The 20,087-nt window shown below is 49.6% G+C and overlaps 1 protein-coding gene and 1 pseudogene across 1 annotated transcript in view; both read left to right on the top strand.

Annotated features, from left to right (window-relative positions):
• DRC3 (dynein regulatory complex subunit 3) overlaps positions 1 to 20,087 on the top strand; it is a 45,860-nt gene that overhangs the window by 23,647 nt on the left and 2,126 nt on the right. Inside the window, exons 9-12 of the mRNA XM_055101785.2 lie at positions 1,282 to 1,458; positions 8,542 to 8,673; positions 10,359 to 10,429; positions 11,201 to 11,324. Coding sequence (XP_054957760.1) covers positions 1,282 to 1,458; positions 8,542 to 8,673; positions 10,359 to 10,429; positions 11,201 to 11,324 — 504 coding nt within the window. The remainder of the gene's footprint in view (positions 1 to 1,281; positions 1,459 to 8,541; positions 8,674 to 10,358; positions 10,430 to 11,200; positions 11,325 to 20,087) is intronic.
• Positions 16,478 to 19,309, top strand: LOC112437574 (small ribosomal subunit protein uS5-like; annotated as a pseudogene).

The raw sequence follows: 20,087 nt of genomic DNA on the forward strand, positions 1-20,087 counted from the left end.
CACCTGGCTAATTTTTTGTATTTAGTAGAGACTGGGTTTCACTATGTTGGTCAGGCTGGTCTCAAACTCCTGACCTCAGGTGATCTGCCTCGGCCTTCCAAAGTGTTGGGATTACAGGCGTGAGCCACCGCGCCCAGCCAGAAAGAGGTTTAATTGAACTTACAGTTCCACATGGCTGGGGAGGCCTCACAATCATGGCAGAAGGCAAGGAGGAGCAAGTCACATCTTACATGGGCAGTGGGCAAAGAAAGAAAGCCTGTGCAGGGAAACTCCCATATTTAAAACCATCAGATCTCATGAGACTCATTCACTATCATGAGAACAGCACAGGAAAGACTCACCCCTATAATTCAATTACCCCCCACCGGGTTCCTCCCACAACACATGGGAATTATGGGAGTTACAATTCAAGATGAGTTTGGGTGGAGACACAGCCAAACCATATCACCATCTCTAAAAAAAACCAAACACACCTGACATTCTGGAAAGAATGAGGGCAGGGTGGTGAGGAACAGTGAAGAGCAGGGCTCCAGAGCTGGGTTGTTTCTGCCAGCTGGTGACCCAGGTTTGCCTTGGCTGTAGCCCTCTGTAGCCGTGTGACTTTGGGCAAGGCATTTCATCTCTCCGGGCATCAGTTTCCATCCCACAGGATCACCAAGGTCCTGTAGGCTTTACCTGGTTGACTCCAAGGACTCCATGTGGCAGGCTCTTTTGTACCCTCAGCTGCAGATGAGGAAACTGAGGCCCAGAGAGGTGAAGTGACTTGCCAGGGTGGGTCCTGGAAGCAGTGGCAGAGCCAGGACTTGAACATCCCCAGCACAGCTACAGCAGCTGAGCACCAAGACAGGCCCTCAGTAAGGGTGCCCTTCCAGATAGCACACCAGAGACAGAAACACACACTGCCTGCTTCCCCAGCTGGGACCGGCTCGCAGGCCCCCAGGGTCCCCAGGCCTCTCTTCTGGGGCCTCTCTGAGCATGTCTGCCTTCTGCTCGGTAGACTCCGCAATGGATTCTGCCTCCTTCCTTCACACAGGCCCCATTCCTGAATCCCTCAGGCTGAGGGTGGGGATGCACCAAACACACATTTTACCTACATCTCAATCCTGGCTCTCTGGGCCTTTGATTTCTTCATCCACCAAATGAACCAAATGAGACCAGGAGTTTGAGTCTCACACACTGTTGAGCGCACAGTCTGTGCACTGTGCCAGGGTTACCAACACCTTGGCCGTGCCCTCCGCAGCCTGCTCCTGAAACAGCTGTGGGCTTCCTTAACAGCCACTCACCTACAAGGACAAGTTTGTCATCATCTGCGTGAATATTTTTGAGTATGGCCTGAAACAGCAGGAGAAGCGGAAAACAGAGCTTGACACCTTCAGTGAATGTGTCCATGAGGCCATCCAGGAAAACCAGGAGCAGGGCAAACGCAAGATTGCCAAGTTCGAGGAGAAGCACTTGTCGGTAGGCCCCGAGCCTCCTGAGGCCCTCCCTGTCTCCTACTGTAGGCCCTCCCTGCTCTTGCCACTCCCACTGTAGGGGGGCTGCAACTCCTGTACCCTCTGATGACCCCTGAGGCCAATGGTTATTGTCCCCATTTGCCAGAGATCATACAGCTAATCAGTGGCAGAGCCAAGGCCCGCCTTACACCAGCACCACCAACCACAGCTCCCCACTGCTTGACGTGTGGCCTGTGGGTCTTTGTCACACAAAGCGCCCTTGGGATTCAAGGTCGGCCCTACCCCCCAACTTATCATCATCGTTACTATTAATAACAGTATTAGTATGACCATTACTATTTTGACAGTAATGATTACCATCCTTTTATTCATTCATTCATTTAATAGACATTTTCTGAGCTCTACTCTCTGCCTGATCCTAAGAAGCTAGAGCCACACTGGCCATGGTTCCTGCCCTTGTGGGGCTCAGACCCAGGCCCAGGCCCCACCCCCCACCTGAGCAAGCAGAGGGATCAGTGCCATCCTGGAGGGAAGCCTGGGGAGCCTTGGGGGTGCCCTAGGGGTGCCTTATCTCAGGCTGGGGAGTTTAGGGAAGGCTGAGGCTCACAGAAGAAAGAAAAGTTGATGGGGAGGAAGGGCGTTCCTCCACCCACTAGGAGCAGCAAAGGAGAAGACTCTGGGTGGTCAGGACTCAGCCTAACCAGGCCATGGGGTCCAGCCCAAGCAGGGGCCATTGGGAAGGGCACCAATCTTTGTATTTGATGGCAGCTGCCTCTTTGAGTTGGCATTACTTTTAAAGACAGGATGCTTAGCCTGTTGTAAATCACAGATCTTTGTGAGATGCTAAGGAAAGCTGTGGACCTTCTTTTTCCTCAAAAAACTGTTCACACACACCAAGCTTGCTTGTAGCATAAGGGGCTTTAGGGAGCCCATCCTTGTTGTGAACTTAAGGCCCTTCCTTGTTGTGAACTTAAAGTAGAGCAAAGTCCCTCGATGCGCAAGTTCAGATCTGATGGAGTTGGTGATCCACTCCCATGTGCTTCCCGCCTCCCCAACGGCCACCCCCATTCCTGTCTCATTAACCTCCAGGGCCTCACATGTTGTGCGATTTAATTCTCAAGACCCTCCTTGTTATATTTTAGGGAGCAGGGGTTACTGCATTCAACCAGAAGTTCAAAACTGTCAGCAGAGGAATACATTTGGCTCACATATGTGTTTTATTTGGCCTGAATAGGGTTTTAAAACATTTCGAACATCCTGCTGACATTAGAAACTAGCAGATTTCACAGAAAAAATTGTGGTTGCCAGCTTCTCTGGAAGCAACTGTCATCAGGGCTTGAGTGGCAGTTGTCCCCTCTGGACAGGTCATGTCTCCAGTCCCGCAGTCCCTGTCCAGCCTTCCTTCCTGATATTTATCTGGTCCCTGTAGCCACTGGGCTTGGGAGTGTCAGCTAGCTGGCTCTTCCTGAGGCCTGGTGCAGGGACCCAGCCCCTCAGCAGCGAGTCCCTTTGCATAAGCAGGATATGGGCCATGCCAAGCCTGACTTGGAACATGGAACGTGCCACTTGCTCCTCCGTTCAGGCACCTGCCTTCATTGCGGGCCAGCTCCTCAAAGGCCACCTCGGACGAGCTGACCATCCTAGTGCTCCCCTTCTAGAGCCAAGAGCAGTGGATCCTGCTCAGCCTGCACGCGGAGTCCCCGGGCCCTGGAAATGTGCTCACATTCAGGCCCAGCAGCACCCTGTGGCCTGGCACAGGGATTTTCCATTGTTCCCTGGGTGCTTTCCATGCACAGCCTGGATAGAGGCCACTGACTTGGAAGTTCCCAAGACCCCATAGGCCCTGCAGACCTCCAGTTCCCTCCCTGACAGGCCCTCTCCTATAGGTTTTCCTACGCTCCTCCCACTCATCCCCATTAGGCCTCATCCATTGCACACAGTGCACTGCTCCAGGTGCCCAGTGAGTCACGTTTCAGGGTCATGCTGCAGCCATGTAAGGCTTGGGGCTCAGGCAGACTCCTCACTGGTGACCCAGAGACACATTATTGACCCTCTCCTAGCCTCCATTGCCTCATTTGCAGAACAGAGATAACCACCTTGAAGAACTGTAGTGAGAAACAGAGACAGAGAGGGAAAGCACTTGTGCAAGGCCTGGAGCAGAGTCAGCCCAAAAGGATGACAGCATGTCTGTGTGTAGTCAGCTGCACTCTCGAATGAGTAGTGTGTGCACATGGCACAGCCTGAAGAATGGCCACTGGGGGATATGGTCTCCCTCCTACTCCTGTATCTCTGTGTGTGTGTGTGTGTGCGTGCACGCACACGCGCACATAGCATGCCCTATTCTGTACTTTGCTTTCGTGTGTGTGTGTGTGAGCATAGCATGCCCTGTTCTGTACTTTGCTTTCCTATGTGTGTGTACGTGTATGCATAGCATGCCCTGTTCTGTACTTTGCTTTCGTGTGTGTGTGTGTGTGTGAGCATAGCATGCCTTGTTCTGTACTTTGCTTTCCTATGTGTGTGTGCGTGTATGCATAGCATGCCCTGTTCTGTACTTTGCTTTCCTGTGTGTGTGTGTGTGTGTGTGCATAGCATGCTGTTCTGTACTTTGCTTTCGCGTGAGAGTGTGTGTGTGTGCATAGCATGCCTTGTTCTGTACTTTGCTTTCCTATGTGTGTGTGTGTGCATAGCATGCCCTGTTCTGTACTTTGCTTTCGCGTGAGTGTGTGTGTGTGTGTGTGTGCATAGCATGCCTTGTTCTGTACTTTGCTTTCCTATGTGTGTATGCGTGTATGCATAGCATGCCCTGTTCTGTACTTTGCTTTCGTGTGTGTGTGTGCATAGCATGCCGTTCTGTACTTTGCTTTCGCGTGAGTGTGTGTGTGTGTGTGCATAGCATGCCTTGTTCTGTACTTTGCTTTCCTATGTGTGTGTGTGTGTGTGCATAGCATGCCCTGTTCTGTACTTTGCTTTCGCGTGAGAGTGTGTGTGTGTGTGTGTGTGTGTGCATAGCATGCCTTGCTCTGTACTTTGCTTTCGTGTGTGTGTGTGTGCGCGCGCATAGCATGCCCTGTTCTGTACTTTGCTTTCGCGTGAGTGTGTGTGTGTGTGTGTGTGTGTGCGCATAGCATGCCTTGTTCTGTACTTTGCTTTCCTATATTATGCATCTTGGAGAGCCTTCCAAAATGAAAAAGTAGCTTCTTTTTTTTATAGCTAAAATATCGCATTGCATGGGTGAGCCATAATTATTTAGCCAGTCCCTGTTGATGGACAGTTAGGTTTTTTCCCAACCTTTTGCTCTTTTAGTGTTCCACTGAATAAGTTGGTGCAAGTTTGACCTGCAGGATGAAGTCCTAGAAGTGGAACTGTACATTGGTTTTTTTCATGGTTATTGTCCAACTGTAACCTACAGAACCTGTACCTTCCACAGCCGTCATCAGGCCAGTGTCACAGGCTTCCTCATGTTTGCCAATCTGTGCACCCTGAGTATGCGTTTATTTTCTCTTATGTGGGGATGAGCAACACGTTTTGCATGTTTTACAACCATTTGTGTTTTTTATTCTGTGAATTATTTGTACTTATATTTTGCCCTTGCCCACTTTTCTATTTGGTTTTTGGTTTCTCTCTCTCTTCTTAAATTATTTATTATTATTATTTTCAGAATAGGGTCTAACTCCATTGCCCAGGTTGGAGTGCAGTGCACCATTATAGCTCACTGCAGCCTTGAACTCCTGGGCTCAAGCAATCCTCGTGCCTCAGCCTCCTGAGTAGCTGGGACTACAGGAACACAACACCACACCTGGCTGTTTCTTTCTTTTTTTCTTTTTCTTTCTTTTTTTTTTTTAGCTAGTCAAATTTTGCAGTGGGAGACTGTATACCAACTTCAGTGACACCAAATTTAATAAGTTCTGATAACCTACTACCATCAGACCAGACCTTTCTTTTTTAAAAAGTTATTACCTGGCTGGGCGTGGTAGCTCACGTCTGTAATCTCAGCACTTTCGGAGGCCAAGGTGGGTGGATCACCTGAGGTCAGGAGTTCGAGACCAGCCTGGACAACATGGTGAAACCCCGTCTCTACTAAAAATACAAAAATTAGCCAGGGTGGTGATGCATGCCTGTAATCCCAGCTACTTGGGAGGCTGAGGCAGGAGAATCACTTGAACCCAGGAGGTGGAGGTTGCAGTGGGCCAAGATCATGCCACTGCATTCCAGCCTGGGCAATAGAGTGAGAGTCTGTCTCAAAAAAAGAAAAAAAATGTTATTACTTTGTAGGAGCTCTTTGTAGATTGTGTCAGTGAAATGAATGGCAAATATTTTTCCCGGTTTGTGTTTTATCTTGCAATGTTGTCTGTGGCGCTTTTGCCATTCAGAATGAAAAATTTTTTTGGCTGGGGGAGGTGGTTCACAACTGTAATCCCAGCACTTCGGGAAGCTGTGGCAGGAAGATCGCTTGAGCCCAGCAGTTTGAGAGCAGCCTGGGCAACATAGTAAGACCCCATCTTAAAAGTAAATACATAAATAAATTTAAAAGAATTTAAAAATTTTTAAGGTAGTAGAATTTACCAATCTTCTGGTTATATTTGGCAAGATCTCAGATTATTTGTTAAAAATCTCCCAGGTTTGGCCGGACGCAGTGGCTTATGCATGTAATCCCAGCACTTTGGGAGACCAAGGCGGGCGGGTCACCTGAGGGTCGGGAGTTTGAGACCAGCCTGCCAACATGGTGAAACCCCATCTCTACTAAAAATGCAAAAATTCACTGGGCATGGTGGCAGGCACCTATAATCCCAGCTACTTGGGAAGCTGAGGCGAGAGAATCGCTGGAAACTGGGAGACAGAGGTTGCAGTGAACCAAGATCACGTCACTGCACTCCAGCCTGGGTGACAGTGTGAGACTCTGTCTCAAAGAAAAAAAAAATCTCCCAGGTTTTCTGCTAGCACTTATGGTTTAATTTTTTACATTTGAATCTTCATCAGGAATTTGTTTTCATGTAAGGCTTGAGGTAGGGATCGAGCCTGGTTTTCCTCCAGACAGGGTAGCTATTATTATGTCATTCGCCCCCCTCAATCATGCTGTTACTCCATCCTCCTTCATGACTAATACCAGGCATCAACAAAAACAAGCCAAAATCACATCTGGTGTTGGTGGTAACCCAGGCCCTTTGCTAGTAAGCAGCTGGTAGTCAGTGCTGTTTGGACCCCAGGTTGCCATATACCCTCTGAGCACCCCCTCATTCCAAAGGGCTCAGCATCTATTTAGCATTAGCTTCCACTTGCTCACTGGGGTTCTGTGTGGGTTCAATTCATCTCCTCAAAGACTGGAACTGTCTTTCCTTGCCAGGGTCTTTCCTGGCCTGTGCCTGTGATAGGCCTTTTATAGGAGCCTCCGATAGCTGAGCTCCACTGTGCACCAGGTGCTTCCTGTACACGGCCTCTGATCCCCAGGACCCCGTGAGGCAGAGATGCTTCTCCCCATTTACAGTGAGGAAACTGAGTCAGCGAATGAAAGTGGGTCTCTCAAGGTCACACTGCTAAGTGACCCAGGCAGGATTCAAATTCAGGTTCACCTAACTCTGAAGTTGTAAGGCAGGTAAATTTTTTCCTCTAGCTTATCAGGGTCACTGACTAGGACCAAGAATTAAACTGACATAAGACAAACGAGAAAAGCATACAAATTTTATTGAGTAATTTGTACATGTACATGGGAGCATTCACAAGCAAAATGAAGGCTCAAGAAGCCGTTAGGGCCGAAAGCTTATATACTTAGTTGGACAGAGAGTAGTGAATTGTGAGAACGTGACAAGACAAAGAGGTTTGGGCTAAGGCAGTTCATCGTGGAGAAGTGACAAGGCAGATGAGCGTTAGTTTAACAAGGTTTGTTCACACAGATTCCCCTTGGCCCGGACTCCCTCCCTCTGATGATAAGAATGGCTTCTTGGCCGGGCACAGTGGCTCACACCTGTAATCCCAGCACTCTGGGAGGCCGAGGTGGGTGGATCATGAGGTCAGGAGTTCAAGACCAGCCTGGCCAAGATGGTGAAACCCCGTCTCTACTAAAAATACAAAAAAAAATTAGCCAGTCATAGTGGCAGGTGCCTGTAATCCTAGCTACTCAGGAGACTGAGGCAGAGAATTGCTTGAACTCAGGAGGCAGAGGTTGCAGTGACCGAGATCGTACCACTGCACTCCAGCCTGGGTGACAGAGTGAGACTACGTCTTAAAAAAAAAAAAAAAAAAAAAAAAGAATGGTTTCTTTCCTCCTGGTACAGGGAGGGCACGTTTCCCATGGGAGATTTAACTTCTGCTTTCAGGAAGAAAAAGGGAGTTCAGGGTGTCCTCTTTGCATTTTCTGTTTTTAAGCTTTTTTTTTTTTTTTTTTTGAGACAGAGTCTCACTCTGTCGCCCAGGCTGGAGTGCAGTGGCACAATCTCGGCTCACTGCAAGCCCCACCTCCCAGGTTCACGCCATTCTCCTGCCTCAGCCTCCCGAGTAGCTGGGACTACAGGCACCCGCCACCATGCCTGGCTAATTTTTTTTTTTTTTTTTTTTGTATTTTTAGTATAGATGGGGTTTCACTGTGATAGCCAGGATGGTCTCGATCTCCTGACCTCATGATCCACCCACCTCGGCCTCCCAAAGTGCTGGGATTACAGGCATAAGCCATCGCTCCCGGCCTTTAAGTATCTTTAACTCAAAATAATCACTATGCCAAAGCGGCATATTTTGGTGTGAAATGCTCTGAACCCCATGAAAGCCATGGCTCCTTCTACCCTGCCTACCAGCCTCTAATAAAAACCTGAGCTAACAGGGAGTGAGCACTTGCTAGTGCTCAAAGAGCCTCACATGTGTTCTCTCACTTGTGTCAAGGGTAGGGGCTATCAATCGCACTTTACAGACCAGGAAACTGAGGCATGGAGAGGGTAGGTAGCTTCTACATGCTCTCAGAGCCAGCAAATGGCAAAGCTGAGACTTGCACTTGGGCAGGCTGACTCGAGTCCAAATTCTTACCCACAAAACCAAATTGCCACCTGCCATTATCTAATTACACTTAGTTGTTGATTCCTAAAGTGCAGTCTATTGTTTCTAGAGTTTAAGTGCCATTCGAGAGGAGTCGGAACTGCGCAACATTGAGAAGATGATCCTAGAATGCAGTGCTGACATCAGTGAGTTGTTCGATGCGCTCATGACGCTGGAGATGCAGCTGGTGGAGCAGCTGGAGGTAAGGCTGGGCCCTGGGCACAAGTGCCAGAATCTGGCGATGCAGCTGCACATCCATAGGTGAACTGTAGCCTTCATGGGCACGCCTCTGCTGGAAACATCCAGCACGACTCAGCGTGGCAGGCTGTAGCTTTCTTGCTCATCAGTACTGTTTGCTTTTATTACATTTTAATAATTTAGATTGGAAGTGATTCTTGTGGAAAATGAGAGGTGAGCTCATTCTTCTGAAATGTTCCCCCTATCCTGGAAGTCAGTGGGGAGAGGTTTTTGATTAGACCCCTGGAGCTATCCGGGTACTCTAAAGGCAAAGCGCACCCCCACTTGGGGACCAAACAAAGACCCCTCCGCATTGCAGCCTGCAGTTGCCGCTTCTCAGGCGACGCAAGGAGGCTGCAACTCAGCACTAAGTAGTGGAAATGAAAAGCGCCGCTGTCTGAAATTCATTAGCAGCCAGAGTATGTGTTACAAGGCAGCGGAGGCTGGGAGTCTGAAGTGGTGTGATGAATTGAACCTCATCGGATGCTGCTGTGGCTGGGCCAAGTGATAGCACCTAATCAATTCCTCACACGTCAAGTGACACCTCAGACATGGGATAGATTTCCCCATCACATCACAGGGCAGGTGCTCCCTCCCTGCTGGAGAGCACAGGCACTGCAGAAGCAGCGCACAGTGCCAGGGGGAGAGTGAGGCAGCAGCTCCCAGCCTTTTCAGGCACGGAGATTGCTTTTCAACATCCAAACATTTCCCAGAACCCATGTGCCATCCTACTTGTATTACTGGTGGCCAGAAAACCACAAGCGCAATCATGCTTTTCAATGACCCTATTTTTATTCACGAGAACAGCACATACATGTGTTTGAAAATTATGTGATGTGCTCACTCTGCAGACAGTACTCACATTCCTATAGATTCCACCTCTGCCCACCTTGCAGCCCCTGGAGTCTATAGCAGATGGGAGTGGGGCACTCCGAGAGTGGCAGGCCTGGAGATCACATCTTCCATTGTTCCTTCAATCAACACTAACTCCCATTTGGGCCTTGCTAAGCACCACAAAACAGCAACTAACTGAAAGAGATCTGGAGTGCCAGCCCGCTCCTACTGAGGGCCTCCTCTCTGTCAGGCACCTTGCAAAGCATTTTTTGTGAAGTGACTCATTTAACCTCACCACAACGCCACAACGCAGGGATTATGCAGGTAACCTATTTCCCAGATGAGGAAGATGAGGCCCAAGGAGGTGAAATGCCTTTCCCAGAGTTACACACAGTGCTGGAGCTGGGAATACTGACCCAGGCAGTCTAGCTCTTAACAGCTCACTCCACTGTTTCCCTGGAGGTGATGCACAGATGTCACTGAGAAACCCAAAGGAGAGGGGGGGGTTGGCTGTGTGTGTGTGTGTGTTGGGCAGGCAGGTAAGGGGAGTAAGACCAGGACAAGTGTTCCTGGCAAAGTTCCGGTGACAGCATTAAACATTCAGATGGTGAGGGAGTTAATATGGTTGGAGAACAACAACTTTAGAGAGAGCAGAGGGGTCAGTTCACAACCATCTGCTCAGGAGGGTCAAGATGGGTGGTCTTTACGCTGAAGGTCTGTGATTAGAGGAGCTGGTTGCTAAATTTTGAGGAGTACCTTTTGCTCTGTGCTGGACATCTAAATATGCATGTTAACTGTGTTCTTTAACATTTCCAGGAGACTATAAACATGTTTGAAAGGAACATTGTTGACATGGTAGGACTGTTTATCGAAAATGTCCAAAGCCTATATCCTTTCTGTGATGACCTTCCCCCATGGGGAGGTGCTACAGAGCCCCTGGGCTTGTCCTGGCCTCTGGACAAAAGAATGTTCCACAGGGTCTGAGGAGGTTTCCCGACCCTCAGAACAATGATGGCCTGGTTAGAGCTGTGGTTTGGATGCCCAGAGGGACAACATCCAAACTGTTTGCAGTAGGCTCCCAGCATGATTGTTCTCATATGAGTGATGTTCACTAGGAAATGACGCCCCCTGTGTTGCAGGCAAGCACACTCTGGGGTTGAGGCAACCCCCACATGGAAGACACTATAAGGAGTACATCAGGTGAAATGTTAGGGTGAGGAGCCAACATTGGAGCATGGCCAACCCTTCTTCCACCCGAACTCAGGGCACTCCACATGGGGCAAACTGCTGTGCTCCAGCTAGCAGCAGCCCTGTGGTCCTGCCCTCCTGGGGCTCACAGTCCCTCAGGGAGACAAGTTATAGAGGCAACAAGTGGTACCAAATGCACAGGGTGAGAAGCAGTTAACCCAGAGGCCAGGAGCCTCCATGCAGGAGGGAGAGAAGAGTGTGATGGCAGGGGCCGAGGGTCCGTCCAAGGTGTGGGGCAGGGGCAGGGAGTCGGGGAAGGCCCAGGGTTCAGAGCTTGTGAGTGGACGGTGCTGCCAGCCGGAATTTCCGAGCTCGCCTTGGGCCCTTAAAGTCTGTCTCCCGCCGTCTGAGAGCATCAGGGACGCGCCGGGCCTGCTCCTCCCGGGCCTTTGCTTAACTCGGGGCTGCACGATGGCCCAGTGCCGGGACCTGGAGAATCACCACCACGAGAAGCTCCTGGAGATCTCTATCAGCACCCTGGAGAAGATTGTCGAGGGCGACCTGGGCGAGGACCTGCCTAACGACCTGCGCGCGGTAGGCGGGGCGGGCGGAGCATGTCGGGGAAGGGCTGGATGGAGTTGGACTGGGTGGGGAAGGGGCGGAGATGGGGCGGGGCGGGGGGAGCTGGGAGGGAGGGGAGGGGCGGGGCGGGCTGCTCGGAGCCTGACAGATGTGGTCCAGCCCAGCTCTGTGGCTGGACTGAGGCTCTGTGAGTAAGCCTGACAACCTCCCAGAGCCTCAGTGTTCTCATCTGCAAAAGGGCACACTAACCTGCTTTACAGGGTTGCTGGCAGATAAAATAGGCTAACAAAGCACCTGGTGGGGCACCCAGTGGGGCCCAGTTAAAGAGGAGCTCATGATAATTAGATGGTTTCAACTTTCCAACAGGGTCATTTCCAAAAGTTCAATTATGTGGAGGCTTCTGGCACTTTCTAAGAGAAGCAGTTACAGGTAGAGGTTGAAGTCTGAGATTTCCCCTGGAGGTCTTCTTAACCTTAGAGTCTGTATGATGAGTACTATGGGGGTGTTGGAACCACCATTTCTGATCCCGCACAATGCCATCCGGTTTGCACCAGCACATCCACTGATGAATGGTCACAAAATCAGCAGGGTCGGCCTGGGGAACCTGGCTCCATCCCTGGGGTCTGCACGCTAAGAAGGCTCTCCCGGATGTCTGCGCTGGGTCCCGCAGTAGCATGTCTATGTCTCTGGAAGGAGTGTGGGCATCAAGGGCCCAGACAGAGATACTATGTTGTCAGGGCCTGCTTTAGTGCATGCATCATTCACTCCACTGCCAGTTTCTCAGCTTCTCTCTGTCGCGACATCACCACCGAGGCAAGCCACCATCGTCCTTGGCCTGGACTGCTTGCCTCTTTACTGTCCTCTTACAGTCCGTCCTCCATGTGGCAGCCAGAGGGACCCTTGAAAACCCAAACCCTATCACTGCACACTTTTACACAACACCTTCTAGTGGCTTTCATGACCCCTAGCGTCAGCTCCTCCCCATAGTCCCCCAGACCCTCGTGGCTGACCCTGCCCATCTGGGCGATTCCCACCCCCAGAACCCTCACTCCTGATGCTCAGCGGCAGCCTCTGAGCTCTTCCCCAGTCACCCAGGCTTGCTCCTTTCAGTTGATATTCCACCTGGCAGACACGCTCTTCCTAGGTCCCCATGTGCCTGGCTTGTCCTTGTCATTCAGATTTCAGCTTGACTATCAGCTCTTGGGAGAGGCCTTTCTTCATCAACTTCCAGAAAAACCACTGTCTCTGTATCACATGCCCCATTTATCAGGTCAGGTCAGAGCCTCATCATAGTTTCAAACTATTTGGCTGATGTGTATTTGCTGCTGATGTGACTATTCACACTACATGTAAGCTCAGGAGGGAGGACGGGGATGGCCTTTTCACCACCATGTACCCCCTCAGTACCAGCAACAGTGTACAACATGCAGCACAGATGCCAGGCATCATCTGCAGAATGAGTGTGAGAGCGTATGCTCACCAAGCCTCCACTCTGCCAGATATGGGGCTAAGTCTTGCAGACACACAGGACCAGCAGTCCCTGACTTCCACAGCCTCTGTCCTGGGGCCCAGACAGACACCCAACATAGCAGTGTGGTGATAGGGTCACCGTGACACCAGCCTTCCCTCCCTAAGCTGTTAACTGCAGCTAATTGCTATTGACCAGACACAGGAAAACACCACCTTCCCTGTGAAGTAAGGCTGTCCCTGAGTGCCCAGTTTGGAATTCCCCAGACAGACCATCTTGGGGTGGGTGGAGATCCCTCCCAGCACAGCTCCCATGTCTGTGACACCCAGAAGGCACAGGACTGAAACGTGCCCAATTTCTAATGACTAGGACACACAGAAAAAGATGAATCCAGAGGCCAACAGCAGAGAGGCAGGCTGGGCTGGCATTTTCAGTGGCCAGCCCTCCCTCCAGCCCAGCTGGCTCTGCCTGGTGCCAGCTGACCACCATTCCTGTGGCTTTACGCCTGCAGTTATAGGAAGAGACTCCCCAGGACCTTATACCATGGCCTAAGTCTCCTTCCATCTAAGCAACAAAAAATGTGACCTACCCTTCTCAGGAGGAAAAAGTATGCTCTGACTATATGAGTAATACCAACATCACTTTGAAAGGCTGAGGTGGAAGGATTGCTTCAGCCCTGGAATTTGAGACCAGCCTGGGTAACATAGCGAGACCCCCTCTCTACAAATAATAATTTAAAAATTAGGTGATGCGCACCTGGTGGTCCCAGCTACTTGGGAGACTGAGGTTGGAGGATTACTTGAGCCTGGGAGGTCAAGGTGAGCCATGACTGTGCCACTGCACTCCAGTCTGGGTGACAGAGCAAGACCCTGTCTCAAAAAAATAAAATAAAATAAAGGAATAATACATCGCTGACATTTGACTGGGGGCCTCCTGAGGGCCAGCCCTCTGGGAAGCACTGAACTCATGTTTGCTTTTTTAATCTTCACATCAACACGGAAAAGTAGGTACTATTATGGTTCCCTTTTACAGATGAGGAAACTGAGGCACAGAGATGAAGGTAACCTGCCCAAGGACACACAGCTTATAACAGATAGGGTTGTGATTTGAACCAGGCAGTTTGATTGAAAGCCTTTGACAAAATGTCTACTGTATAGCAAGATGGGGATGTTCAGAGGAGGGACTAGGGCTGTGGGTGAAAAAAACCTGGCTTCTGTTACCTAATTATCAAGGAACATATCTTTTTTTTTTTTAATTTAAAAAACATTATTATTTTATTCTTGTACTCATTTTTTTTTTTAATTAATTAATTTATTTTTATTGATCATTCTTGGGTGTTTCTCACAGAGGGGGATTTGGCAGGGTCATAGGACAATAGTGGAGGGAGGGTCAGCAGATAAACAAGTGAACAAAGGTCTCTGGTTTTCCTATGCAGAGGACCCTGCGGCCTTCCGTAGTGTTTGTGTCCCTGGGTACTTGAGATTAGGGAGTGGTGATGACTCTTAACGAGCATGCTGCCTTCAAGCATCTGTTTAACAAAGCACATCTTGCACCACCCTTAATCCATTTAACCCTGAGTGGACACAGCACATGTTTCAGAGAGCACAGAGTTGGGGGTAAGGTCACCGATCAACAGGATCACAAGGCAGAAGAATTTTTCCTAGTACAGAACAAAATGAAAAGTCTCCCGTGTCTACCTCCCTCTACACAGACATGGCAACCATCCGATCTCTCAATCCCTTCCCCGCCTTTCCCCCCGCTTCTATTCCACAAAACCGCCATTGTCATCATGGCCCGTTCCCAATGAGCTGCCGGGTACACCTCCCAGACGGGGCGGTGGCCGGGCAGAGGGGCTCCTCACTTCCCAGTAGGGGTGGCCGAGCAGAGGCGCCCCTCATCTCCCGGACCGGGCGGCTGGCCGGGCGGGGGGCTGACCCCCCCACCTCCCTCCCAGACGGGGCGGCTGGCCAGGCAGAGGGGCTCCTCACTTCCCAGTAGGGGCGGCCGGGCAGAGGCGCCCCTCACCTCCCAGACGGGGCGGCTGGCCGGGCGGGGGGCTGACCCCCCCACCTCCCTCCCGGACGGGGCGGCTGGCCGGGCAGAGGGGCTCCTCACTTCCCAGTAGGGGTGGCTGGGCAGAGGCGCCCCTCACCTCCCGGACGGGGCGGCTGGCCGGGCGGGGGGCTGACCCCCCCACCTCCCTCCCGGACAGGGCGGCTGGCCAGGCGGGGGGCTGACCCCCCCACCTCCCTCCCGGATGGGGCGGCTGGCCGGGCGGGGGGCTGACCCCCCCACCTCCCTCCCGGACGGGGCGGCTGGCCAGGCAGAGGGGCTCAAGGAGCATATCTTGATAAGTCACCCTGATGAGGTTATCTCTAAAACTCCACTCATGCAGTTGAGTGACTGTTATCAGCTCATGACCTACGTGGGGCCAATCTGTCCCATATCTATTTTCAAGTCCTTCCAGCTTTGAGAGGAAAAGCAGAACGTACATGCTGAGGAGAGAGCCTGGAGCTGGCACTGAGGGAGGGCATCTGAGTGGTGCTGGCAGCCACAGCTGCCCATTTAGGGAGGTGGGGAGGACAGAGGTGCTGCCTGGCTGCTCTGAACATCCACGCGGGTATCCGGCTGCGAGGGCAGGGTGAGTGCTCAGGCCCAGGGAGGATGCAAGTCCCCAGGGTCTGCTCAAGTGGCAGTGGGTCTGACCCAAGCCAGCAGTCTCTGGACAGGGAGACTGCCACAAGATTCTGGCTGGCACCAGGAGACTCCGCGTTGGCTTGTCCCTGCCCATCAAGCCAAGCTGCTCATTTGTCTGTGGCAGAGGAGAATGCAGGGTTGTCAGGTGCCCTTTGTGGGTATGATGGAATGATCTGATCCCACATGCCATGGGGCAGCAAGTCCTCAAGCCACTAGCAGTGTGGTGGTCCTGGGGAGGGGCACCAGCTGTTGCCTTCTCAAAAGTCACTTTGTTGCTACCCAAAGCAACCTACAGATTCAATGCAATCCCCATCAAAACACCAATGACATTCTTCGCAGAAATAGAAAAAAAATCCTACAATTTAGAATCACAAAAGACCTTGAAGAGCCAAAGCCATCCTGAGCAAAAAGAACAACGCTGGAGGCATCACATTACCAGACTTCAAAATTTACTACAAAGTTGTAGTAACCAAAACAGCATGGTACTGGCATAAAACAGACACACATTTCTCCAAGAAAACACCAAATGGTAGATGACACCATGGCAGCAGGAGGGCCCAGAAGCCTGGAATGGGAAACCATGGAAGCTTTGTCAGCAGCTTCTGGGGCTAGGATTGTGGCCATAGTCAGGGCAGGGGCTGAGGCTGTGGGGAGCTCTCAGAGGCAAGGTCCAGGCAAAGGAGTGGATGCCCATCACCAAGCTGGGCTGCCTGGTCAAGGACATGAAGATCAAGTCCCTGGAGGAGATCTATCTCTTTTCCCCGCCCATCAAGTAGTCTGAGATCATTGACTTTTTCCTGGGGGCCTCTCTCAAGGATGAGGTTTTTTTTTTTTTTTTTTTTTTTTTTTGAGACGGAATTTTGCTTTTTTGCCCAGGCTGGAGTGCAATGGCATGATCTTGGCTCACGACAATCTCCACCTCCCAGGTTCAAGTGATTCTCCTGCCTCAGCCTCCCGAGTAGCTGGGATTAGGCATGCGCCACCATGCCCAGCTAATTTTGTATTTTTAGTAGAGATGGGGTTTCTCCATGTTGGTCAGGCTGGTCTCAAACTCCTGACCTCAGGTAATCTGCCCGCCTCAGCCTCCCAAAGTGCTGGGATTACAGGCGTGAGCCGCCACGCCAGGCCTAGGATGAGGTTTTAAAGATTATGCCAGTGCAGAAGCAGACCTGCCCCAGCCAGCGCAGCAGGTTCAAGGCGTTTGTTGCCATCAGGGATTACAATGGCCGTGTCAGTCTGGGTGTTAAGTGCTCCAAGGAAGCAGCCACTGCTGTCAGAGGGATCACTGTCCTGACCAAGCTCTCTACTGTCCCCGTGCAGAGGCCACTGGGGGACCAAGATTGCAAGCCCCACACTGTCCCTTGCAAGATGACAGGCTGCTGCGGCTCCATGCTGCTGCACCTTATTCCTGCACCCAGGGGCACTGGCATCCTCTTGGCCTCTGTGCCCAAGAAGATGCTGCTGATGTCCAGTATTGACAACTGCTACACCTCAGCCAGGAGCTGCAGTGCCACCCTGGGCAACTTTGCCAAGGCCACCTTTGATGCCATCTCCAAGACCTATAGCTATCTGCCCCCTGACCTCTGGGAGGAGACTGTGTTCACCAAGTCTTCCTCTCAGTAATTCACTGACCATCTTGTCAAGACCCACACCAGAGTCTGTGTGTGGAGGACTCAGGCTTCAGCTGTGGCTACAACACAGGGTTTTGTTTTGAGATGGAGCCTTGCTCTATCGCCCAGGCTGGAGTGCAGTGGTGCAATCCTGGCTCACTGCAACCTCCGCCACCTGGGTTCACATGATCCTCCTACCTCAGCCTCCCGAGTACCTGGGACTACAAGCGCACACCACCATGCCTGGTTAATTTTTTGTATTTTTAGTAGAGATGGGGTTTTACCAATGTTGGCCAGCCAGGCTGGTCTCAAACTCCTGACCTCAAGTGATCCGCCCACCTTGGCTTCCCAAAGTAACACAGGGTTTTTATATAAGAAAAATAAAGTGAATTAAGCCTGTTTAAAACAAACAAAAACACAGATACATAAACCAATGAAACAGAATAGAGAACTCAGAAATTAATCTATGTATTTACAGCCAACTGATTTTTGACAAAAGTGCCAAGAACACTCACTGGGGAAAAGACAGTCTCTTCAATAGATTTTGCTGGGAAAACTGGATATCCATATGCAGAAGAATGAAACCAGATTCCCACCTCTCACTCTATACAAAAATCAACTAAAAATGGATCTAAGACCTACATGTAAGACCTGAAACTGGCAGGGCACAGTGGCTCATGCCTGTAATCCCAGCACTTTGGGAGCCTGAGACAGACAGATCGCTGGAGCTCATGAGTTTGAGACCAGCCTGGGCAACATGGCAAAGACCCACCTCTCTATAAAAAATACAAAAATTAGCTGGGCATGGTGGTACCTGCCTATAGTCCCAGCTACTCAGGATGCTGAGGTGGGAGGATGGCTTGAGCCCAGGAGGTGGAGGTTGTACTGAGCTGAAATTGCACCACTGCACTCCAGCCTGAGCAATAGAGCCAGACTTTGTCTCAGAAGAAAAAAAAAAGACCTGAAACTGTAAAATGACCAGAAGAAAACAAGAGAAATGCTTTAGGACATTGGCCTGGGAAAAATTTTTATGAATAAGACCTCAAAAGCACAGACAACAAAAGCAAAAATAAATGGAATATATCAAACTATAAATCTTCTGCACAGCAAATGAAACAACAGAGTGAAAAGACACCCTACACAACGTGACAAAATATTTGCAAACTACTTATCTGACAGGGTATTAATATCCAGAATATACAATGAACTCTAACATCTCAATAGCAAAAAAACAAACAATTCAATTAAAAACATCTGAACAGATGTTTCTCAAAAGAAGACATACAAATGGCCAACAAATACATTAAGAACTTTTCAGCATCACTAGTTATCAGGGAAATGCAAATAAGAACCAGAATGAGGCATCATCTCACCCCACTTAGGATGATAATTATCAAAAAGACAAAAAATAACAAATGCTGGTGAGGATGCAAAGAAAAAGGAACTCATATACTGTAAGTAAGAATGTAAACTAGGACAGCCACTAGGAAGAACATTGTGGAGGGCCCTCAAAAACTACAAACAGAACTATCATATGATCCAGCAATCTCACTACTGAGCATTTATCTAAAGGAAAGGAAATCACTATATTGAAAACATATCTGCACCCATGTTTACTGCAGCACTGTTCGCAATAACAAGATACAGAATCAACCTAGGTGTCCAACAACAGATGACTGGATAAAGAAAATGTGGTACATATACACAATGGAATACTATTCAGCCATAAAAAAAAGAATGAAATCCATGGCAACATGGATGGAACTGGAGGACATTATGTTAAGTGAAATAAGCCAGGAACAGAAAGTTAAACACCTCATGTTCTCACTCATATGCCGAAGCTAAAAAAGTTGATCTCATAGAAGTAAAAACAAGAACAGAGGCTTCTAGAGACTGGGAAGGGTAGAGAGATGGAGGAATAGGGAGAGATTTGTTAAAGGATATACCAAATTACAGCTAGATAGGGGGAATAAGTTCTAGTGTTCTATACCACTATGGGATGACTATAGTTGACAATAATATATTATAGTTTCAAATAGCTAAAAGGAGGATATTGAATGTTCTCAACACAAAGAAATGATAAATGTTTGAGACGGATATGCTAATACCCTGATCTGATCACTATACATGATAGGTGTTGAAACATCACTATGTACCCCATCAATATGTACAGTTATTTGTCAATTTTTTTAATGCCAATTTTTTTTTTTTTTTTGAGGTGGAGTTTCACTGTTGTTGCCCAGGCTGTAGTGCAGTGGTGCAATCTTGGCTCACTGCAACCTCGGCCTCCCAGGTTCAAGCTATCCTCCTGCCTTAGCCTTCCGAGTAGATGGGATTACAGGCACCCGCCACCATGCCCAGCTAATTTTTGTATTTTTATTCACCATATTGGCCAGGCTGGTCTTGAATTCCTGACTGAGGTGATCCACCCGCCTTCCCGCCTTGGCCTCCCAAAGTGCTGAGATTACAGGCATGCGACACCGTGCCCGGCCAGTGCCAACGTGTTTAAACAAAGAAGTTGCTTTGAAAGAAATGTGTCTTTACAGCCACAAGGACCACAGAGCAGGGCAACAGCTCAAAAAAGACTCAGGAATACCTGTTTGCACAGCCCCTGCCTCCACCCTAGTGCTTTCAACCTGCAGAAACTGGAGAGGGATCTGGAATATTCTACCCATAAAAACTATTCTAAGAGGGAAAATTGAAGTAGCCACCACTCTAGGCCACCCAAAGTCCAGAAACAACTTGTAACTCACATTTCAAAACAATTCCCTTAAACCCAGTTTCCTTTTGTTTTCATTTTACAAATGTCACACAGTTTTTCATAACCAATTCTAATCATGTATGTTTCTAAGCAGATTTCAGTTTCTGTTGCTTCTCACAGCTTTTGAAGCTGTTTTCTACATATTCAAACTCTGAGGGGTATGATTTCTCTGCCTGGCTTAGAGCTCCACTATGACCCACCTTTTAGAATGAAGGATGAGAACCTTTTCGTGATGGGTT

The sequence above is a fragment of the Pan paniscus genome, chromosome 19, assembly GCF_029289425.2.
Source record: "Pan paniscus chromosome 19, NHGRI_mPanPan1-v2.0_pri, whole genome shotgun sequence".
Lineage (NCBI taxonomy): Eukaryota > Metazoa > Chordata > Mammalia > Primates > Hominidae > Pan > Pan paniscus.